This window comes from Lepidochelys olivacea (assembly GCF_965140295.1).
Source record: "Lepidochelys olivacea isolate rLepOli2 genome assembly, chromosome: 9".
NCBI lineage: Eukaryota > Metazoa > Chordata > Testudines > Cheloniidae > Lepidochelys > Lepidochelys olivacea.
The window spans coordinates 19,291,951-19,306,639 of NC_140419.1; the positions used below are offsets into that span (position 1 = coordinate 19,291,951).

Consider the following 14,689-nt stretch of genomic DNA (forward strand, 5'->3'; position numbering starts at 1 on the left):
GCTAATTTAGATCCTATCATTTGGTATGTATAGTTGGGATTATGTTTTCCCATGTATATCACTTTGCACTTCTTAACATTAAATTTCTTCTTAAAAAAAATTCATTTTTTTGCCCAGTCACCCACTTTTGTGTGATCACTCTGTAACTCTTCACAGTCAGCTTTGAATTTATCTTAAGTAATTTATTATTGCCTGAAAACTTCCCAGATAAATTATGAATATGTTGAACAGCGCAGATCCCAGCACAGGTCTTTGGGGGACTCCACTATTTACCCCTCTCCACTGTGAAAACTGACCAATTGTTCCTATCCTTTGTTTCCTAACTTTTAACTAGTTACAGATCCATGAGAGGACCTTTCCTCTTATCCCAGGACTGGTTACTTTGATTAAGGTCCTTTGGTATGGGACCATGTCAAAGGCTTTCTGAAAGTTCAGATACACTATATCAACTTGCAAGGATCATTCTTGTCCACATGCTTGTTGACACCTTCAAATAATTCTAACAGATTGATGAGGCATGATTTCCCTTTACAAAAGCCATCTTGACTCTACCCTATCATGATCATCTCTGTATCTGGTAATTCTGTTCTCTAGTATAGCTTCAATCAATTTTCCTGGTACTGAAGTTAGGCTTACCAACCTGTACATAGCAGTGGGGGAGGTTTAGGCTGGATATTAGGAAGCTTTTTCACTAGAGGGTGGTGAAGCACTGGAATGGGTTACCTAGGGAGGTGGTGGAATCTCCTTCCTTAGATGTTTTTAAGGTCAGGCTTGACAAAGCCCTGGCTGGGATGCTTTAGTTGGGGATTGGTCCTGCTTTGAGCAGGAGGTTGTACTAGATGACCTCCTGAGGTCCCTTCCAACTCTGATATTCTATGATTCTCTGTAATTGCCATCACCTTTGGAGCCTTTTTTAAAAATTGGCATTACATTAACTATCCTCCAGTCATCTGGTACAGAGTCTGATTTAAGTGATAGGTAATATACCACAATTCATAGTTCTTCAATTTAATATCTGAGTTCATTCAGAACCTTTAGATGAATATCATCCAGTCCTGGAGAATTGTTACTGTTTAATTTATCTATTTGTTCCAAAACTTCCTCTACTGACACCTCAATCTGGGACAGTTCCTTTGATATGTTACCTAAAAAGAATGGCTCAGGTGCAAATATTTCATTTAACTTCTCTGCCACAGCCTTAACTTGAATGGATCCGTGATTCCACCACATATCTCTATAAGTTTTTGTACAGCACTGCCATAAATCTGTTGGTGGTAGAGTGCCCCCTGTAGGAGCTATGTGGGGAGTGCAGACATGAGTTAAATTGCCCCCACCCCAACAGGTGCTGCAAGGTGTGTCTTTCTAGCTGACCACAGCTCATCTCTTCGACCAAGGCCTCTTGGTTGTTTCATCCCCTCTCAGGGTCTCAGGTGACTCAACAAAACAGCCCTCAGATAGCAAATGAGGTTAAACAAAAGAAAGGAAAAGAAAAATCTGTCAACAGTTCCCTCCAGGACATGGGCTGTTGTTACTTCAGAGGGCCCTGGGAGGATTACTGTCCACTTCAGAGTTCCCTGGTCTCCACTGCAAGTCTCAGTCCCCCCCTCTCCCTTTTAGCTCAGGTGATCTGCACCCTCTTTCTGCAGGCTATCACCTCTCCTGGGGCTGGAGAAATTCAACAGTCTGTTTCCTTCCCAGGGTGTTACCCTATCTGAGTGGAGTTCCCTCCCTTTAACAACTCCTCCTGTCTTGGAATGATTTACAGGTGAGGAGGCAGTGCCACTCCAGCCCAAAGCAGCTCCTTAACCCCTTCCATACCACTGTAGGGTTTATATACTCCATCACAAGCACCTAGCACAGTGGAGATATGATCCTTATTGGGGCTTCTGGGCTGTACTCTAAACTATGTATTAAATAATTCTATTTTGATGAAAATAAACAGAGGTTGCTTTTAAAAGCTGAGATAAACCGTACACGTTTATTTGATAAACATATATACAGTGTAAAGAGAACAAATTCATCTTCATCAATGTATAACACCTAAGATTATGCCAGAATGATAGTTCTTCATTTTAAGTCGCTACTTTCTGATGCAGTGCTAAAATATTAGCCACTAAATTTCCAATAGTTAGGGATGAGAGAGAGGGAGGAGAAACTGTTGTGCCATTTAGAGAAAATGGCACTGGTAATCAACATTATTTTTCAATTAATGTAAAAAAAGATTCAAATTTAGATTAATACAACCCATTATGTGTTTTACAGGAAATATTGATGAAGCAGAACGAGAATGGAAAGCAGGATTCCATCGCTGGAACAATTACATGATGGACTGGAAAAATCAATTTAATGATTACACTAGCAAGAAGGAAAGCTGTGCAGGTCTCTAATTAATAGGTTTACCCTTTTGAGAATGTCCATATTACCATTGATCAAGGCAAACATACAAGGAACTATCTAACATGTTTAGCAATAAAGCATATTTTGTAAATTAAATAAAATGTCATGAATATAATATTGATTCCCCAGATCTTTTAGTTTATATTCTCTCTTGTATCTCAATAAACAATATAAGGCACTCATACCCTTCAGCGTATGTCAAATAGGACTATAGAGATTAAAGTATGAAGATTAATGATGTACATGTTATCATAAACACTAGCGGCTTAAAGTCTCACTTCAAGGAAACATTGTAATCTATTACAGAAAGTGTAATTTTTTAAATAGAAATATCAGTATTTTATAATATTGTCTGGAAAGCACAGCTGATGTAGATCTTTAGCAGCATTATGCTAAAGCATTATGTCACAGCATTATGAACCTTGCTTCAGTTGTAATTTAGTTGACATAAACAAACGATAACTTTTCTGGACACAACAAATGTTAACTGCTTGTTAAAGCAAAGGGGTTTTTAAGAGAGTTATTAAACCTTGAATAATTGCTTCTTTAAGGCCCAGTCCCTGGGAATCACCACACAGTTCATATATTCTCACACATTAATATTCCCTACTAGGAGCCAAGGATAAAAAGAATCCTTCCCCTATGTTATAGAACCACTGTGCAGCCAGTCTGTGTAGCACCTCTGCTTATCAGGCAGCAATGGCTCAAAGTAATGGATCCACAGCCAGTGCCAGCCTTTCCCTGCTCATCTCTCCCTCTTTACCCTGTGCACCTAGCTGGTTAGGTGATGCAAATGCCCACTGAGCACCCCAACCCTTGAATAATTCTGTCCTTCTTCACCCAATGGAACCAGCCCATATTCACTGTAGCGAGGAGCTCTCTGCACATTGAAGGATGGATTCAGATTTACTCCTAAGTGACTAGATTTGACATAGTGTCAGTCGAATCAGTTTCCCAAAGACCAGAAATATAACCTCAGTTTTCCTGATTAGGTAGAAAAATTACAATCTGTAGATCATGGGCCCTATCCTGTAGTGTGTAGTCATTATTCAGGCAAGTCCCTCAGTGAAGTTATTGGGAGCTGAAGGAGAACACTATTTTGCAGAAGTGGGCCCTTAGGTTTGTAGGACTGAGCCCCAGATTTGGTTCATATAAATCCCCACTAATGTTTTCCACAAACTCCAAAGGAATCTTTTTTGTGGCTTCAAAACAAAAATGTAGATAATTATTTCCCCATTAATCTGTACTTCTTGGTTCTGGCTTGAATGTGAAGCAAAATACAGTAAGATGCTATCCTTGGTCCAATCTAGAAGGAAGTATTATCAGAATTTTCCTGAGACAGCAGGCTTTGGTGAAATTTATAGTCCATTTTGGCAGACTAAAGAGATCTGAATAACACTGAGATGATGGAGAAGCAGATGAAAATAAAGATGTAAACGCCAAGAGAAAGGTCTGACAGCTTCCTTTGCAACAAGCACTTTAGCTGATAAAATATGTTCACACTTTTGAAAAGGGAATATAAATTTCTTATACAAATTCTTGGAAGTCAGTACCAGAACTTTTATCACAATTTCTTGGAAGACCAGTTTCCTGGATTACAACCTGCACAATCAAAAGGCCATCAGTTTTTTGGCCAGGCAATTACCATACATAGAGTAAGGAATGCAAATGTTTAACTAGGACCTGGTCTACGCTAAAAAGTTAGGTCAACTCAGCTATTGCACTCCAGGTTTTAAAATATCCACTCCCTTGAGCGGTGTAATTAATCCAAGCTAATCGCTGATGTAGACAGTGCTAGGTCTACTGAAGAATTCTTCCGTCAACCTAACTATCACATCTCGGGAAGGTGACTTACCTACACCAATGGGAGAACCCCTCGCATTAGTGTAAGAATATAAGAATGGTCAGACCAATGGTCCATCTAGCCCAGTATCCTGTCTTCCCACAGTGACTGGTGCCAGATTCTTCAGAAGGAGTGAGCAAAAGAGGACAGTTTATCGAGTGAGCCATTGCCTGTCATCCAGTCCCAGCTTCTAGCAGCCAGAAGTTGGGGTTGCCTTCCTGACCATTTTAACTAATAGAGGAGGTAGTGTCTACATTGAAGAGCTACAGAGGTGCAGCTGTAGACAAGCCCTAGATTTTGCAAAAACCCTGTGTATAGTGTATCATGTTTATAGTATATACACATTTATGGCACTATATAAATTACTATTGTTACTGATGATAATATTATAACATGCAGGATTGTGGTGATGTACAGAGTGTTGAATGTTTAGCACCTGCTATCTGCCTATCCCCTGCTATTCAGACCATTGGAAAAATTTACCAAAAGGTTATGAGTCTCTGTGCATCACCCAGCTGGTTCTTTTGGTTCAGAAGGCAGTCCTTTTTTATTGACTTAATTGGTATGATTTTCAAAAGGGCTCAGTGTGGGCTTAACGCTGTCAAAAGTGTCAATAGTGAATCTCAAAGGAAGCAAAGTAAGGTCAACCCTAAGTACTTCTGAAAAATCAAACCCAAATTCTTGGTGTCATCATTTCAAACCTTTTCAGTTTGTTTCTGAAAATGAGACGAGCAACAACACTTTTTTTAAAAAAAAATTCAGGGCTAACAAGCATAATTTTTTTTTAAATTAAGCATTTAAAAGATATGTAGTATTTTTCATCTGTTTGTACAGCGTGGGGCTGGATGAGTGTATCTGAAGAATAAAACTCTTTTTACAATTTGTAGCTGGACATTGTAACATGAAACCCTAACAGAGGTTGGAGAAAGGGAGGGGAAGAAAAACTGAATAAAATGAAACTTAAACCCATTCATTTGTTGGCTTGCTAACTTTGTTGGTGTGAATATATTGTATGCTTTCATTTTTCTTGCCCTGGGAAAGGATTTTGTAAAATACCATTACTACATCGTTCCTATGCTGTGCTGATTTCATTTAGTCATATGTCTCTATCCTACACTTATGCAAATACAATAAAAGCTGTCATAAGTGACTAATGAAGGGAACAGCAAAAAATCAGTCACCCACTGTAGGTGGTTTTATAGCTAAATGTTGAACAAAATTGTACTAGAAATTGCATAAGGATATTTTAAAGTAGTTGCTTAAGACAGTCATTGCCTATTGGGAAGATACCTTAATATAGATCTCACTGTGTATGTATTATGGTTAATGATATTTATATTGGCTCAAAGGGGGCTTGCAACCAGGGGTTGATGGGGAAAATATGCTGCTACTCTACTGACACACCCTCTCAGGATCCAAAGACTACCATACCTGAGTGGTTTTTAGTTTCTGAAAACATGGTTAGCCCTGCAATTAACAGTGATGACATTTAAATTAATGCCATCAGACATTTAAATTAATGTGATTATGAGTTAACATCACACTGACTTGAGTGGGGTCAGCTGACACCTAGCTCAGAGACATTGGGTTAACTTCATCATGGTGTTGCCACAGGCCTAGGTACCAAAGTGATTGTTGCTCTGTAAACACATAAACGGATAGAATTTGGGTCATTGTTTCTATCTATCAACAGACTTAGTAAAACAACACTAAGACAGCTACCCCTCTGATACTTAAAACAACACTGTGTCAATTCATATTTGGAAAATGAAATTTAAATGTAAACTATGGAGAAATTGATGGAGTAACCAAAACATTGCCTTTACATTGTACAATGTACAGACTCAATATGAATTCCATACTTTTAGGCCTCTGTACCATTCCTATTATATAGGATGCAATGGACGTATTATCTTTTAAACTACATCATAATGTTGTAATTTTTAATTGATCAAATATTCTGGGGTCTGAACTCCACTGTGTAACTTAATATCAAAGCAATCTAGCCCATTGCCACAGACAGATAACATTCAGCTTAGTCTGAAAAATAATATTAAAAGTGGAAATATTTATATCAGAAAGTTGTCTTCATCTCAGCCATTGTTATGGGTCACACTTCCACTGGCTCTACACAGGTTCTGTGACATCAGCAATAGCTGATTCAGATGGACATAATAACCATCATAGTACCGCTGTTACACTTGCAATATGTCCAACTATTAAAAAACAGCATGTGTCATCAGTACCAGCCACCACACTGAAAACCTCACAGCCCCCTTGCTCTTCCTGCTCCTCCAGTGAATTAACTGTTAAAAAAACAAGACATGTTCCAGAGTTAGCAAGAATTAGAGGACGTGGAGGAGCTTGCTTATATGGATGCATTAAGCGTTATGGTATCTCTGTTCTGCTAATTTCAGCTATAACTTTGTTCCACTGAGTTAAAGAAATAGGTTAGGAATCTGACAGTGATTCAGAATATGGGTGAGGAATGAGAGGAGCAGCTCTGGCCCAAGCGTGCAGATTACTGGGGAGACGTGTTTGTGCCAGCTGACTACTTTCTTGCTTGTCTTTCTCTCTCACTCTCTGTGCAGCGATGGGGATTTGCCAACAAATCTGTCTGCTCTTGGCTAGCTAGCAATTACAAAACCAAGCATCTGCGTAACAGATATGTGCAGCTGTATATGTTTACCATTGCTGATCCATCTGTAGTACATGCCACATGCCAGTTGATTCACTCTGGGTGGATTGGAAGCAAGAATCCATTAGAGAAAATCCCTTAACAAGCATTTTTCTCTCTCCTCAGTAACTTACGTTTCTAGGTGGTTTTCTGGTTCTCTGTAATTGTTGCTAAATACTAATCAGGAAACATTTACTCTAACCTTTTGGCAACAAGTTTTTCACCATTCGAATACCACATCCCAATGATCTATAGACACTATTTGAAAGCAGCTAACATGTATGGCTAGCAAGGCTTAGGGGGAAGAATTTATCATAGCCTTTGATAACATAGGTCCTTCAACCTGGTGAGCTAAGACAGCCACTGCACTGATTCAGCCTGTAGAGATAACAGATGTTAACTTCAGAGGTTCTGTGTCCATCCAATAGACCTATACCCTCTTTTTTGTCTTAAAATTTCTTTTAGGGCTTTCATTCTTCCCCTAGCAAATGATAGAAGCTCTCACATGCTTTTCTAGTCTAGTTCTAGGAGCTTTTAAATTTGACTATGTTTATTCCCTAGAGCTTTCCATTTTATATATAAAAACAATGGAAAGTTCTAGAGAATATTTTCTCTCTCTCTCTCTCTCTATATATATATATATATATTCCCTCAATCACTTTATCCCTCCATCTCTTTCCATTTTAGTACAGTGCATTTTACTTTTCCATTTAATCATTTCTTTTTTTAAGGCTGATGCAGTTTTAAAAAAAATATCATTCACAGTCCAATCCAGTTTACTCTTTTTCTCTTAGACACTGTAGCGTTCCTTTAATAAGAGCTCATAACAGCCAATCAGATAGCTGGATTTTTTGAAAGAGCAGGTAATTTTCTGAGCAAGAAAACATTTTGCAGTTGTGCATAATAAGGTAGGAGTAATCAAAACCCAAGGTGATTACTGCAAGAATTGGAAGAAATTTCTCAGTATATACATCACTGCAAAATTGGCAGGGTACGTTACAGGGTTTTTCTTTTTCCTCAGGGCCACTGCCACAGACAAAATACTGGGCTTGATTAGGCAATGGCTAAGTTCCTAAACTACTGTGTGTTGTTCATATGCACAATACTTATGAATAATCTCCTTAGTACATTGTATCCCACAAATATATTTCAACCTTTGTAAGAAATATTGATTTGTCTGATGAAAACTTACTTTTAAAAACATGATGTGTAAAGCACATATATACCATCTATTACTCTATTTCCAAATCCTATTGGTTTAAATATGGTCACAGAACTTTCTGATATAATGCACAAAGCAGGCAAATTACTCATTCAACCAGTTAAAAGTCCAAAAGCATTTACAGAGACTTCAGTTGATTTAGGACCAAATCTTATGCCCTAAAGTAATTAACTGATTTAGTAATGCTCATAAGGAGAGATAATTCCTTCCTGATCCCTGCTGAAATCTTGCTGCATGAATATTGATTACCCCTGTCTTTGTATGCAAGCCTACACATGTTTCTGATAGACTAAATTAGATGTACAATATTCAGAAAACCTTTGATGCATAGACTTAATGACTATAATGCAGTGATGTGATGCTAAAGTCAATGCAGGTGTGCACTTTAACAGGGTTTTAGTTGGGTTGCTGGTGATTATAAATAAGGCTCACAAACATTATGAAAGGAAAAAATGGGTGATGGTAGATTAGGGCAGGAGAGGAGGATACTTCACATCACTTTGTTTCTTCTGGAGCCCAAAATATAGTCTAATTGTAATACAGTAGTTGCTATGCCAATCTCAATAAAGGGAGAAAGGTTGTTTGATATTTGTTCTGCTCCCCAGCAGCATCACAAAATATATGACTAACCCAGTGGCTTCATTGTAGCGATACATACCTCTGGAGGTCAGTCATACTTTTCCAGTCAAATCCTTGTGCTGAACATATTACCTTTTCCTTAACAATACTGAAAGACAGGATAGAGTCCTTGACCTTAACAGATGTTATATTCATTTCAGATCTGAATAGCAACTAATCTCTTGTATGGTACCTCCCAATTAACATACATACAAGTAAGAGAACACATTCTCCTGTCTCTTCAAGTTCTGCTTCCATTTTAATTTATTCCAGAGCTTCAACAGCTAATGCTTTAGCCACTATTAATAGAATAATGTACAAATGGTGTAGGTGGTTCTTGCAGTTTGGAGTGCTGCGGTTAATTTCTTTAATTTATAAAGTATTTATAAGTCTTAGTTATACTGAGCAGTGGTAAAAATGTGTAGGCAGAAAGCAGTTATCTACACACCTCTTAATCTTCCAAATTAAATCCACTCTTGCTGCATGTCTAATCACTTCAGGCACCTCATCATCTTCTCTCTATTACAGGCTAGATAGCACCATTTCTTGCAAAATAGATATGTATATTTCAGTGAAGGTCTTCAGACTGATCTTATTTTATTATCTCATCTGTGAGGAGAGAATTAAGGGGGTTAACTCAGAACCAGCCCCAAGAGATTTGACTGATCATTCATCAAGAATTGTTTAGAAAGTAATTCATGTCGATTTTATTTAGGACAGGGGAGCTAGTATGAATTACACATCCAAAACAATATTTCTGAAATATTCAAACTTTCTCCCACTCACTAATTACAGAGCTGCACATTTTATAGGTATAGCTAGTTGGAGTTACCCCAGAGCCACTAAATAATACTGATGTGCATGACTGTTAAGATATTTGTTTGAAACCAGGAGAAATGAGGCATAGTGGAAAGATTGTATGTATGTATTTATTTATTTATTTATTCATTTGTAAGTAAATTTATATTTGCAGGATTTATTTGTCTGGAAAAATTACTTTTTTTTCTGTTTCAACAGGTTAGATTGCTAGCTAGGAATTCATTCCATTCCGTATTTCACCTGTAGTGCTGTAATGTAATGTAATGTAAGTGAAAATATACTTCAGGAAACTATCCTGACCTGCAGGGAGGGAAGAAGTTGATGGATTAATAGTTTTATTTTTCCCCATCTCTTCTTTCTGTGATTATATCATAATAAAGAACTTCTCCTTCTGATTCAGATAGAACTCCCACTGAAGTCACAAATTTGGAGTCAGCAAGAGTTCTTAGAAACCAAAACAACAGGCTCAAATTCAAGTTTATAATAGAAACGGTCAGCCTGTCTTAGGGAATGACCTTGTGTTGTCTGTTCCCTTAATCAAAAAATTCTGGGGCCCAGATCTTTTGCCATTGAACTAATGAAAGTTTTGCCATTGCAGGAAGAGATCTTTGACTGATATTTACAAATCTTTTTACTCTAGCCTCCTCTCCCAGTTCTTCAGGTGAGAGACATTTAATATCATATTCGGAAAAACCCCTGTTGCACATACTTATGCTCATGGGAAAACATACTTTCTCTTAGTGACAAGGTCAGTGGGAGAGCAAAGCTGGGGACTAACTGGATCACATGCTGCCTTTCAGGGGAAAATTCCTTGGAAGTTAAAAATTAAATCCATCTGCTTTACATTTTCTGAATTCCTGTCCAATTCTTCCCATGAAGAGGGAAGGATTTGAAATGGGACAAGGTATGGAGAGAAAGATGAGAGAAGGAAGCAGAAATATGGAGAACTAGTCCCTCAGAATCCTTGGCCAATTCTATAAAGTATCTTCAGTTCTGCCTAGCTATACTCTCCTCCCAGCTCCTCAAAGCTCTTAAAAGCCTGTTGCCACAGATTTTTTCTCTGGGTTTGAATCAACCTAAACTTATGAGGGAATTGGAAGTTATGGATGAGGAGTGATGACTGACTGTGGTACTTTTGAGTAGATTTGACTAGCCACAACCTTCTTGGAGATTTTTTTCAAAAAAAGGGGATAAGAAAGGGAACTAAAAGGAGGACTAAATCATCAATTTTCATCATGTCACAAGTGTGTCATGTCATGTCATGTCATGTCATGCCTCACAGCTCTGTGCTGGGACTGGCATTCTCTAATATATTTGTTAATTATCTGGAAAGGAGATGAATAGTGAGGTGGCAACATCTGTAGATGACACAAAATTATTTAGGTTCATCTAGTCCAAGAAACTTCAAAAACTAACTAAGCTGCATGGGCAATTCAGTGTTGACAAATACATAATAATGAATGGTGGAGGGGAAATATGAACTATTCATAAATCTTGCAGGTTTCTAATTTAACTGTACCAATTCAGGAAAGGGACCTGGCATCAATGTGGACAGTTTAGTGAATACCATGACTCAATGTGCAGCTATGGTCAAATAGGCAGACAAGATGTTAAGTTACATAAGAAATGGGATGGAGAGTAATATGGAAAATATTATAATATCATTAAATAAATCAGTGATCCAGCCTTTACTGGGGTTTTACTGAGCCTTGGGGAGTGGGTGTGTCGGGGGCGGTGGCAATGAGAATCAATTGAGGCTTGGCAGGCCTCACATGTGAGGAGATACCGAAAAGTTAGTGCTAAAAAGAGTTTTGAAAGGGATATAAAACCTCATACTCCAGGGCTAAAACCAATCTTCAATTACTAGATCTCACCATATGACTTCATTGTGGGGGAGGAGGTAATCCCACATATGTCTACGGAAGGTGTTTCGTTTCTTTTTCTAAAGTTTCTAGTGCTGGCCACTGTCAGAGGCAGGAAACTAGGCTAGATGAACTGTGAGTCTAATCCAGTCTAGCAGTTCCTACGTGCCTTATAATTCCCCACAAGACAGAGTGGTCTGCCATTAAACCCAGTCCTTCTCTCTGATGAGTATGGGTGTCCCCCAGCCTCATAATATATGATAGATAGCCACCACTGATAGATCTTTGGGAGTCTTTTGAATAACAGAGAGATTTCCATAATTCAGTGAGAACACTGGGACGTAAATTTGCACAGACTCATTTAAATTATGATGTCATCACCTCCTCTTGCAGATAAACTGTGCAATTTATATTAATATAAAAGCATGCTTTGTGCCAAGCCATTTAATATTGCACTCTCTTTTATCTATATTTTTCCAAGAAAAGTTGTCCATGCAGCATAATCAGTAACAAAGGCCATATTATCTTGCACCTCATCCAAAAGATCCTAAAAATAGTGTACCATGAGGCTATAGCTTTGCAAGGAATTTGCTGCTGTCTAGACACACACAAGTTTAGATTTGTAAAATGCATTAAGGACCTTGTTAATGTAGTTAATGGATTTAACAAAGCGGATATTACCTAAAGTGGTACAACTATTGGTCAATAACTCCTCCTTAACTGCCTATATTACTACCACTTTATTTCAACATTTGGCTTCTTACCCTTTGATCTGCTAATTATCTTTTTACCCTTTGATACTCTTTGTAATTCATTGGAATACAAATTGACCCATTAATTATATTATCCAAACTCCATACATTTTACAGAATGTACATTTCTTCTGACCAGCCATCATAAAAATATTTATAATCTTTCCATTCAGTGTATCTGACATAGTAAGTATTCTTTGGGGTGAAATGTACAATTAAAGGTACAATCAGACTTCCATTTATAACCCTTTGGGTTGGAAGTTCCAAAGGGGCTTGGTGGAGTTAAGACCTGACTCTCCTTTAATTTCAATTAAATATGGATGCCTAATGCCCTCAAGTTCTTTTGAAAATCCCCACCTTCGTTATCACCACTTCATAACTTTCTGAAACTTCCCCAGATGTTCATTATTGGGGTTTGGGTTCCATGCTTGCTTTATTTCATTTTGGAGAATCTGAGAAAAATACATTTAAGTGCTTTGAGCTGTGTAATGTGGACAAAATGGATTTCCTTATGTAAAAAATTTTCTATGATTTTTTTTTCATATGTGCGCATGTGTAACTCATGAAAAACAAAATTTTACAAGTAGAAGTTTCCATCTTCTCTCAGACACTGTCTAATAGTTTAAGTGGATTCTAAGCATGTTTTAAAGTAGAAGAGTTTGAGCAATTAAAAATCACTCATTCACTTGTGCAGTACAGAAGTTAAAGTACAAGGATGGAATTCTGGTGTTTATGGGACTTATGGAGAAAAGGGAGGGCTCAGTGGTTGGGGCAGTAGCCTGGGCCTTAAGAGACCAATATTCAATTCCTGCTATGACATAGACTTTCTGCGTGAACTTGGGCAAATCATTTATCCTCTCTGTGTCTCCGTTTCCAGTCTGCAACATGGGAATAGTAGCACTTCCCTGCTTCACAGAAATGCTGTAATTTATAAATGCATTAGGGATTTCTTCGGATATCAGCACCACCACTTGGTAACAGGTCAGCTTGCCAGTAGAGGAGAGATTAGTTACAAGGAGTTTGGGTTAATTTCTAAGTGTAACTAATTTTATTTATACACTAGCCTTGGAACAGAAGAGGTCAGACAGCATTCAGGCAATCTCTTTTCAGGAATCTCAGCCCAACACCAATGCTTTGTTCCCAGGGAGCAACACTGCCTTCAGAATTAACCTTAATCAGAGACCAAGGCGTACAGCAAATTCTCCTTCTGCTCACACAAATCCCTCTCTCCAGAAATTGCCTGTACAAAGAACATTGCATGATCCCCAAATGAACAAGATTATAGCATTTTTTCCCATTTGCTCACATGCTAAGAAAGATAATGTTGAAGACTGCGTGGAACAGTGCCACCTGGCCATGCTTGCTATAATGATATCCGTATATAATGCCAAAGCCAGTTAGATATATAGCGCTTCTGTTTCACTGTGGAGTTCCATTCTTATCTAACCAGAATTTTTATACCTGAAGATTAATATAATTTACACCATTTTGCAGTGGATCCTTCCAGCTCAGCATACAGAACAGCAATCGATACAAGACCCTTATACTGTTCCACCAGTCTGCCCAAGAAGACTGACATGGATTTGGAGCTTAGTCTGGGCTGATTTACTGGTTTAAGCATAAGGTGGGATCTAGTAACTCCTTGAGGTCTAATCTGGTCTATTTAAATTAACTGAGTCCCAGTTGCACCGTCTAGTGAGGATAAGTGAAGATTTCTTGGGCATTTTTTTTGCATGGGATTTCAAAATCTCTGATTTCACCCTTCACTTGAGTGGGAGCAGAGTGACACCAATCCTTAGCACTTTTGAAAATCTCGCCCGTAAAGCACTACATAGCATAAATGTTAAGGTCTATTTTTGTGAGGATAACATGACACTTCAGCTCACATATCCATTCAGTACATCAGTTGAGATTGCCAGCCAAATTTGTGATGTGTCCACTCAGAAATAGAATGAGACAACCACTCATTTCCCAAAACCCACTGAACTGCCATCAGATGGCTACCATTGTTTATGGAATATGTTTTTCTTCAACATCTTTTCTACTGCAAAGATATTTGAGTAAACCTTCCTTGTTAATTGAAATAATCCTTGCTGTGTTCAACATGCAGGAATCATTTGAGCTCCTTTAATGTGCCATGCTTCTCATTTGTCTGACTCCCAATCCCCATTATCAAACTATTTCTGTGAGCTACAAAGAATGCAAGGAGTAAAACATGCTGTGTGAAAAAGATGCTGTTCTCTAGAAAAAATTGAAAAATCTTTTATGAATTACCTTTCTTTCACTACATAAAATATTTTAAACGCAACTTGTGTTTATTGAATAAAGTCTTTGCACAGTCATACTTAATTGTACTGGCCTATGTTCCCCTTTCCCTTTTTAGACTCACTTGACTGCATTTAAGTTGCTGACTTTCACATTAGTTCTTAAATATTTCACATTTTCCTGCACTATGAAGCACTTACAGTTGTTCAGTAATCGGGTTGTTCAATTGGCTGA

The 14,689-nt window shown here is 38.0% G+C and overlaps 1 protein-coding gene across 2 annotated transcripts in view; it reads left to right on the forward strand.

The window, feature by feature from the left end:
* The window catches only part of BCHE (butyrylcholinesterase), a 48,634-nt gene extending 43,425 nt beyond the window's left edge, over positions 1-5,209 (forward strand). For both annotated transcript variants that reach the window (XM_084638458.1, XM_084638459.1), the window contains one exon: positions 2,263-5,209. In XM_084638458.1, the coding sequence (XP_084494584.1) occupies positions 2,263-2,387 (125 nt within the window). In that variant the 3' untranslated portion in view covers positions 2,388-5,209. The remainder of the gene's footprint in view (positions 1-2,262) is intronic.
* The last annotated feature ends 9,480 nt before the right edge of the window (positions 5,210-14,689 follow it).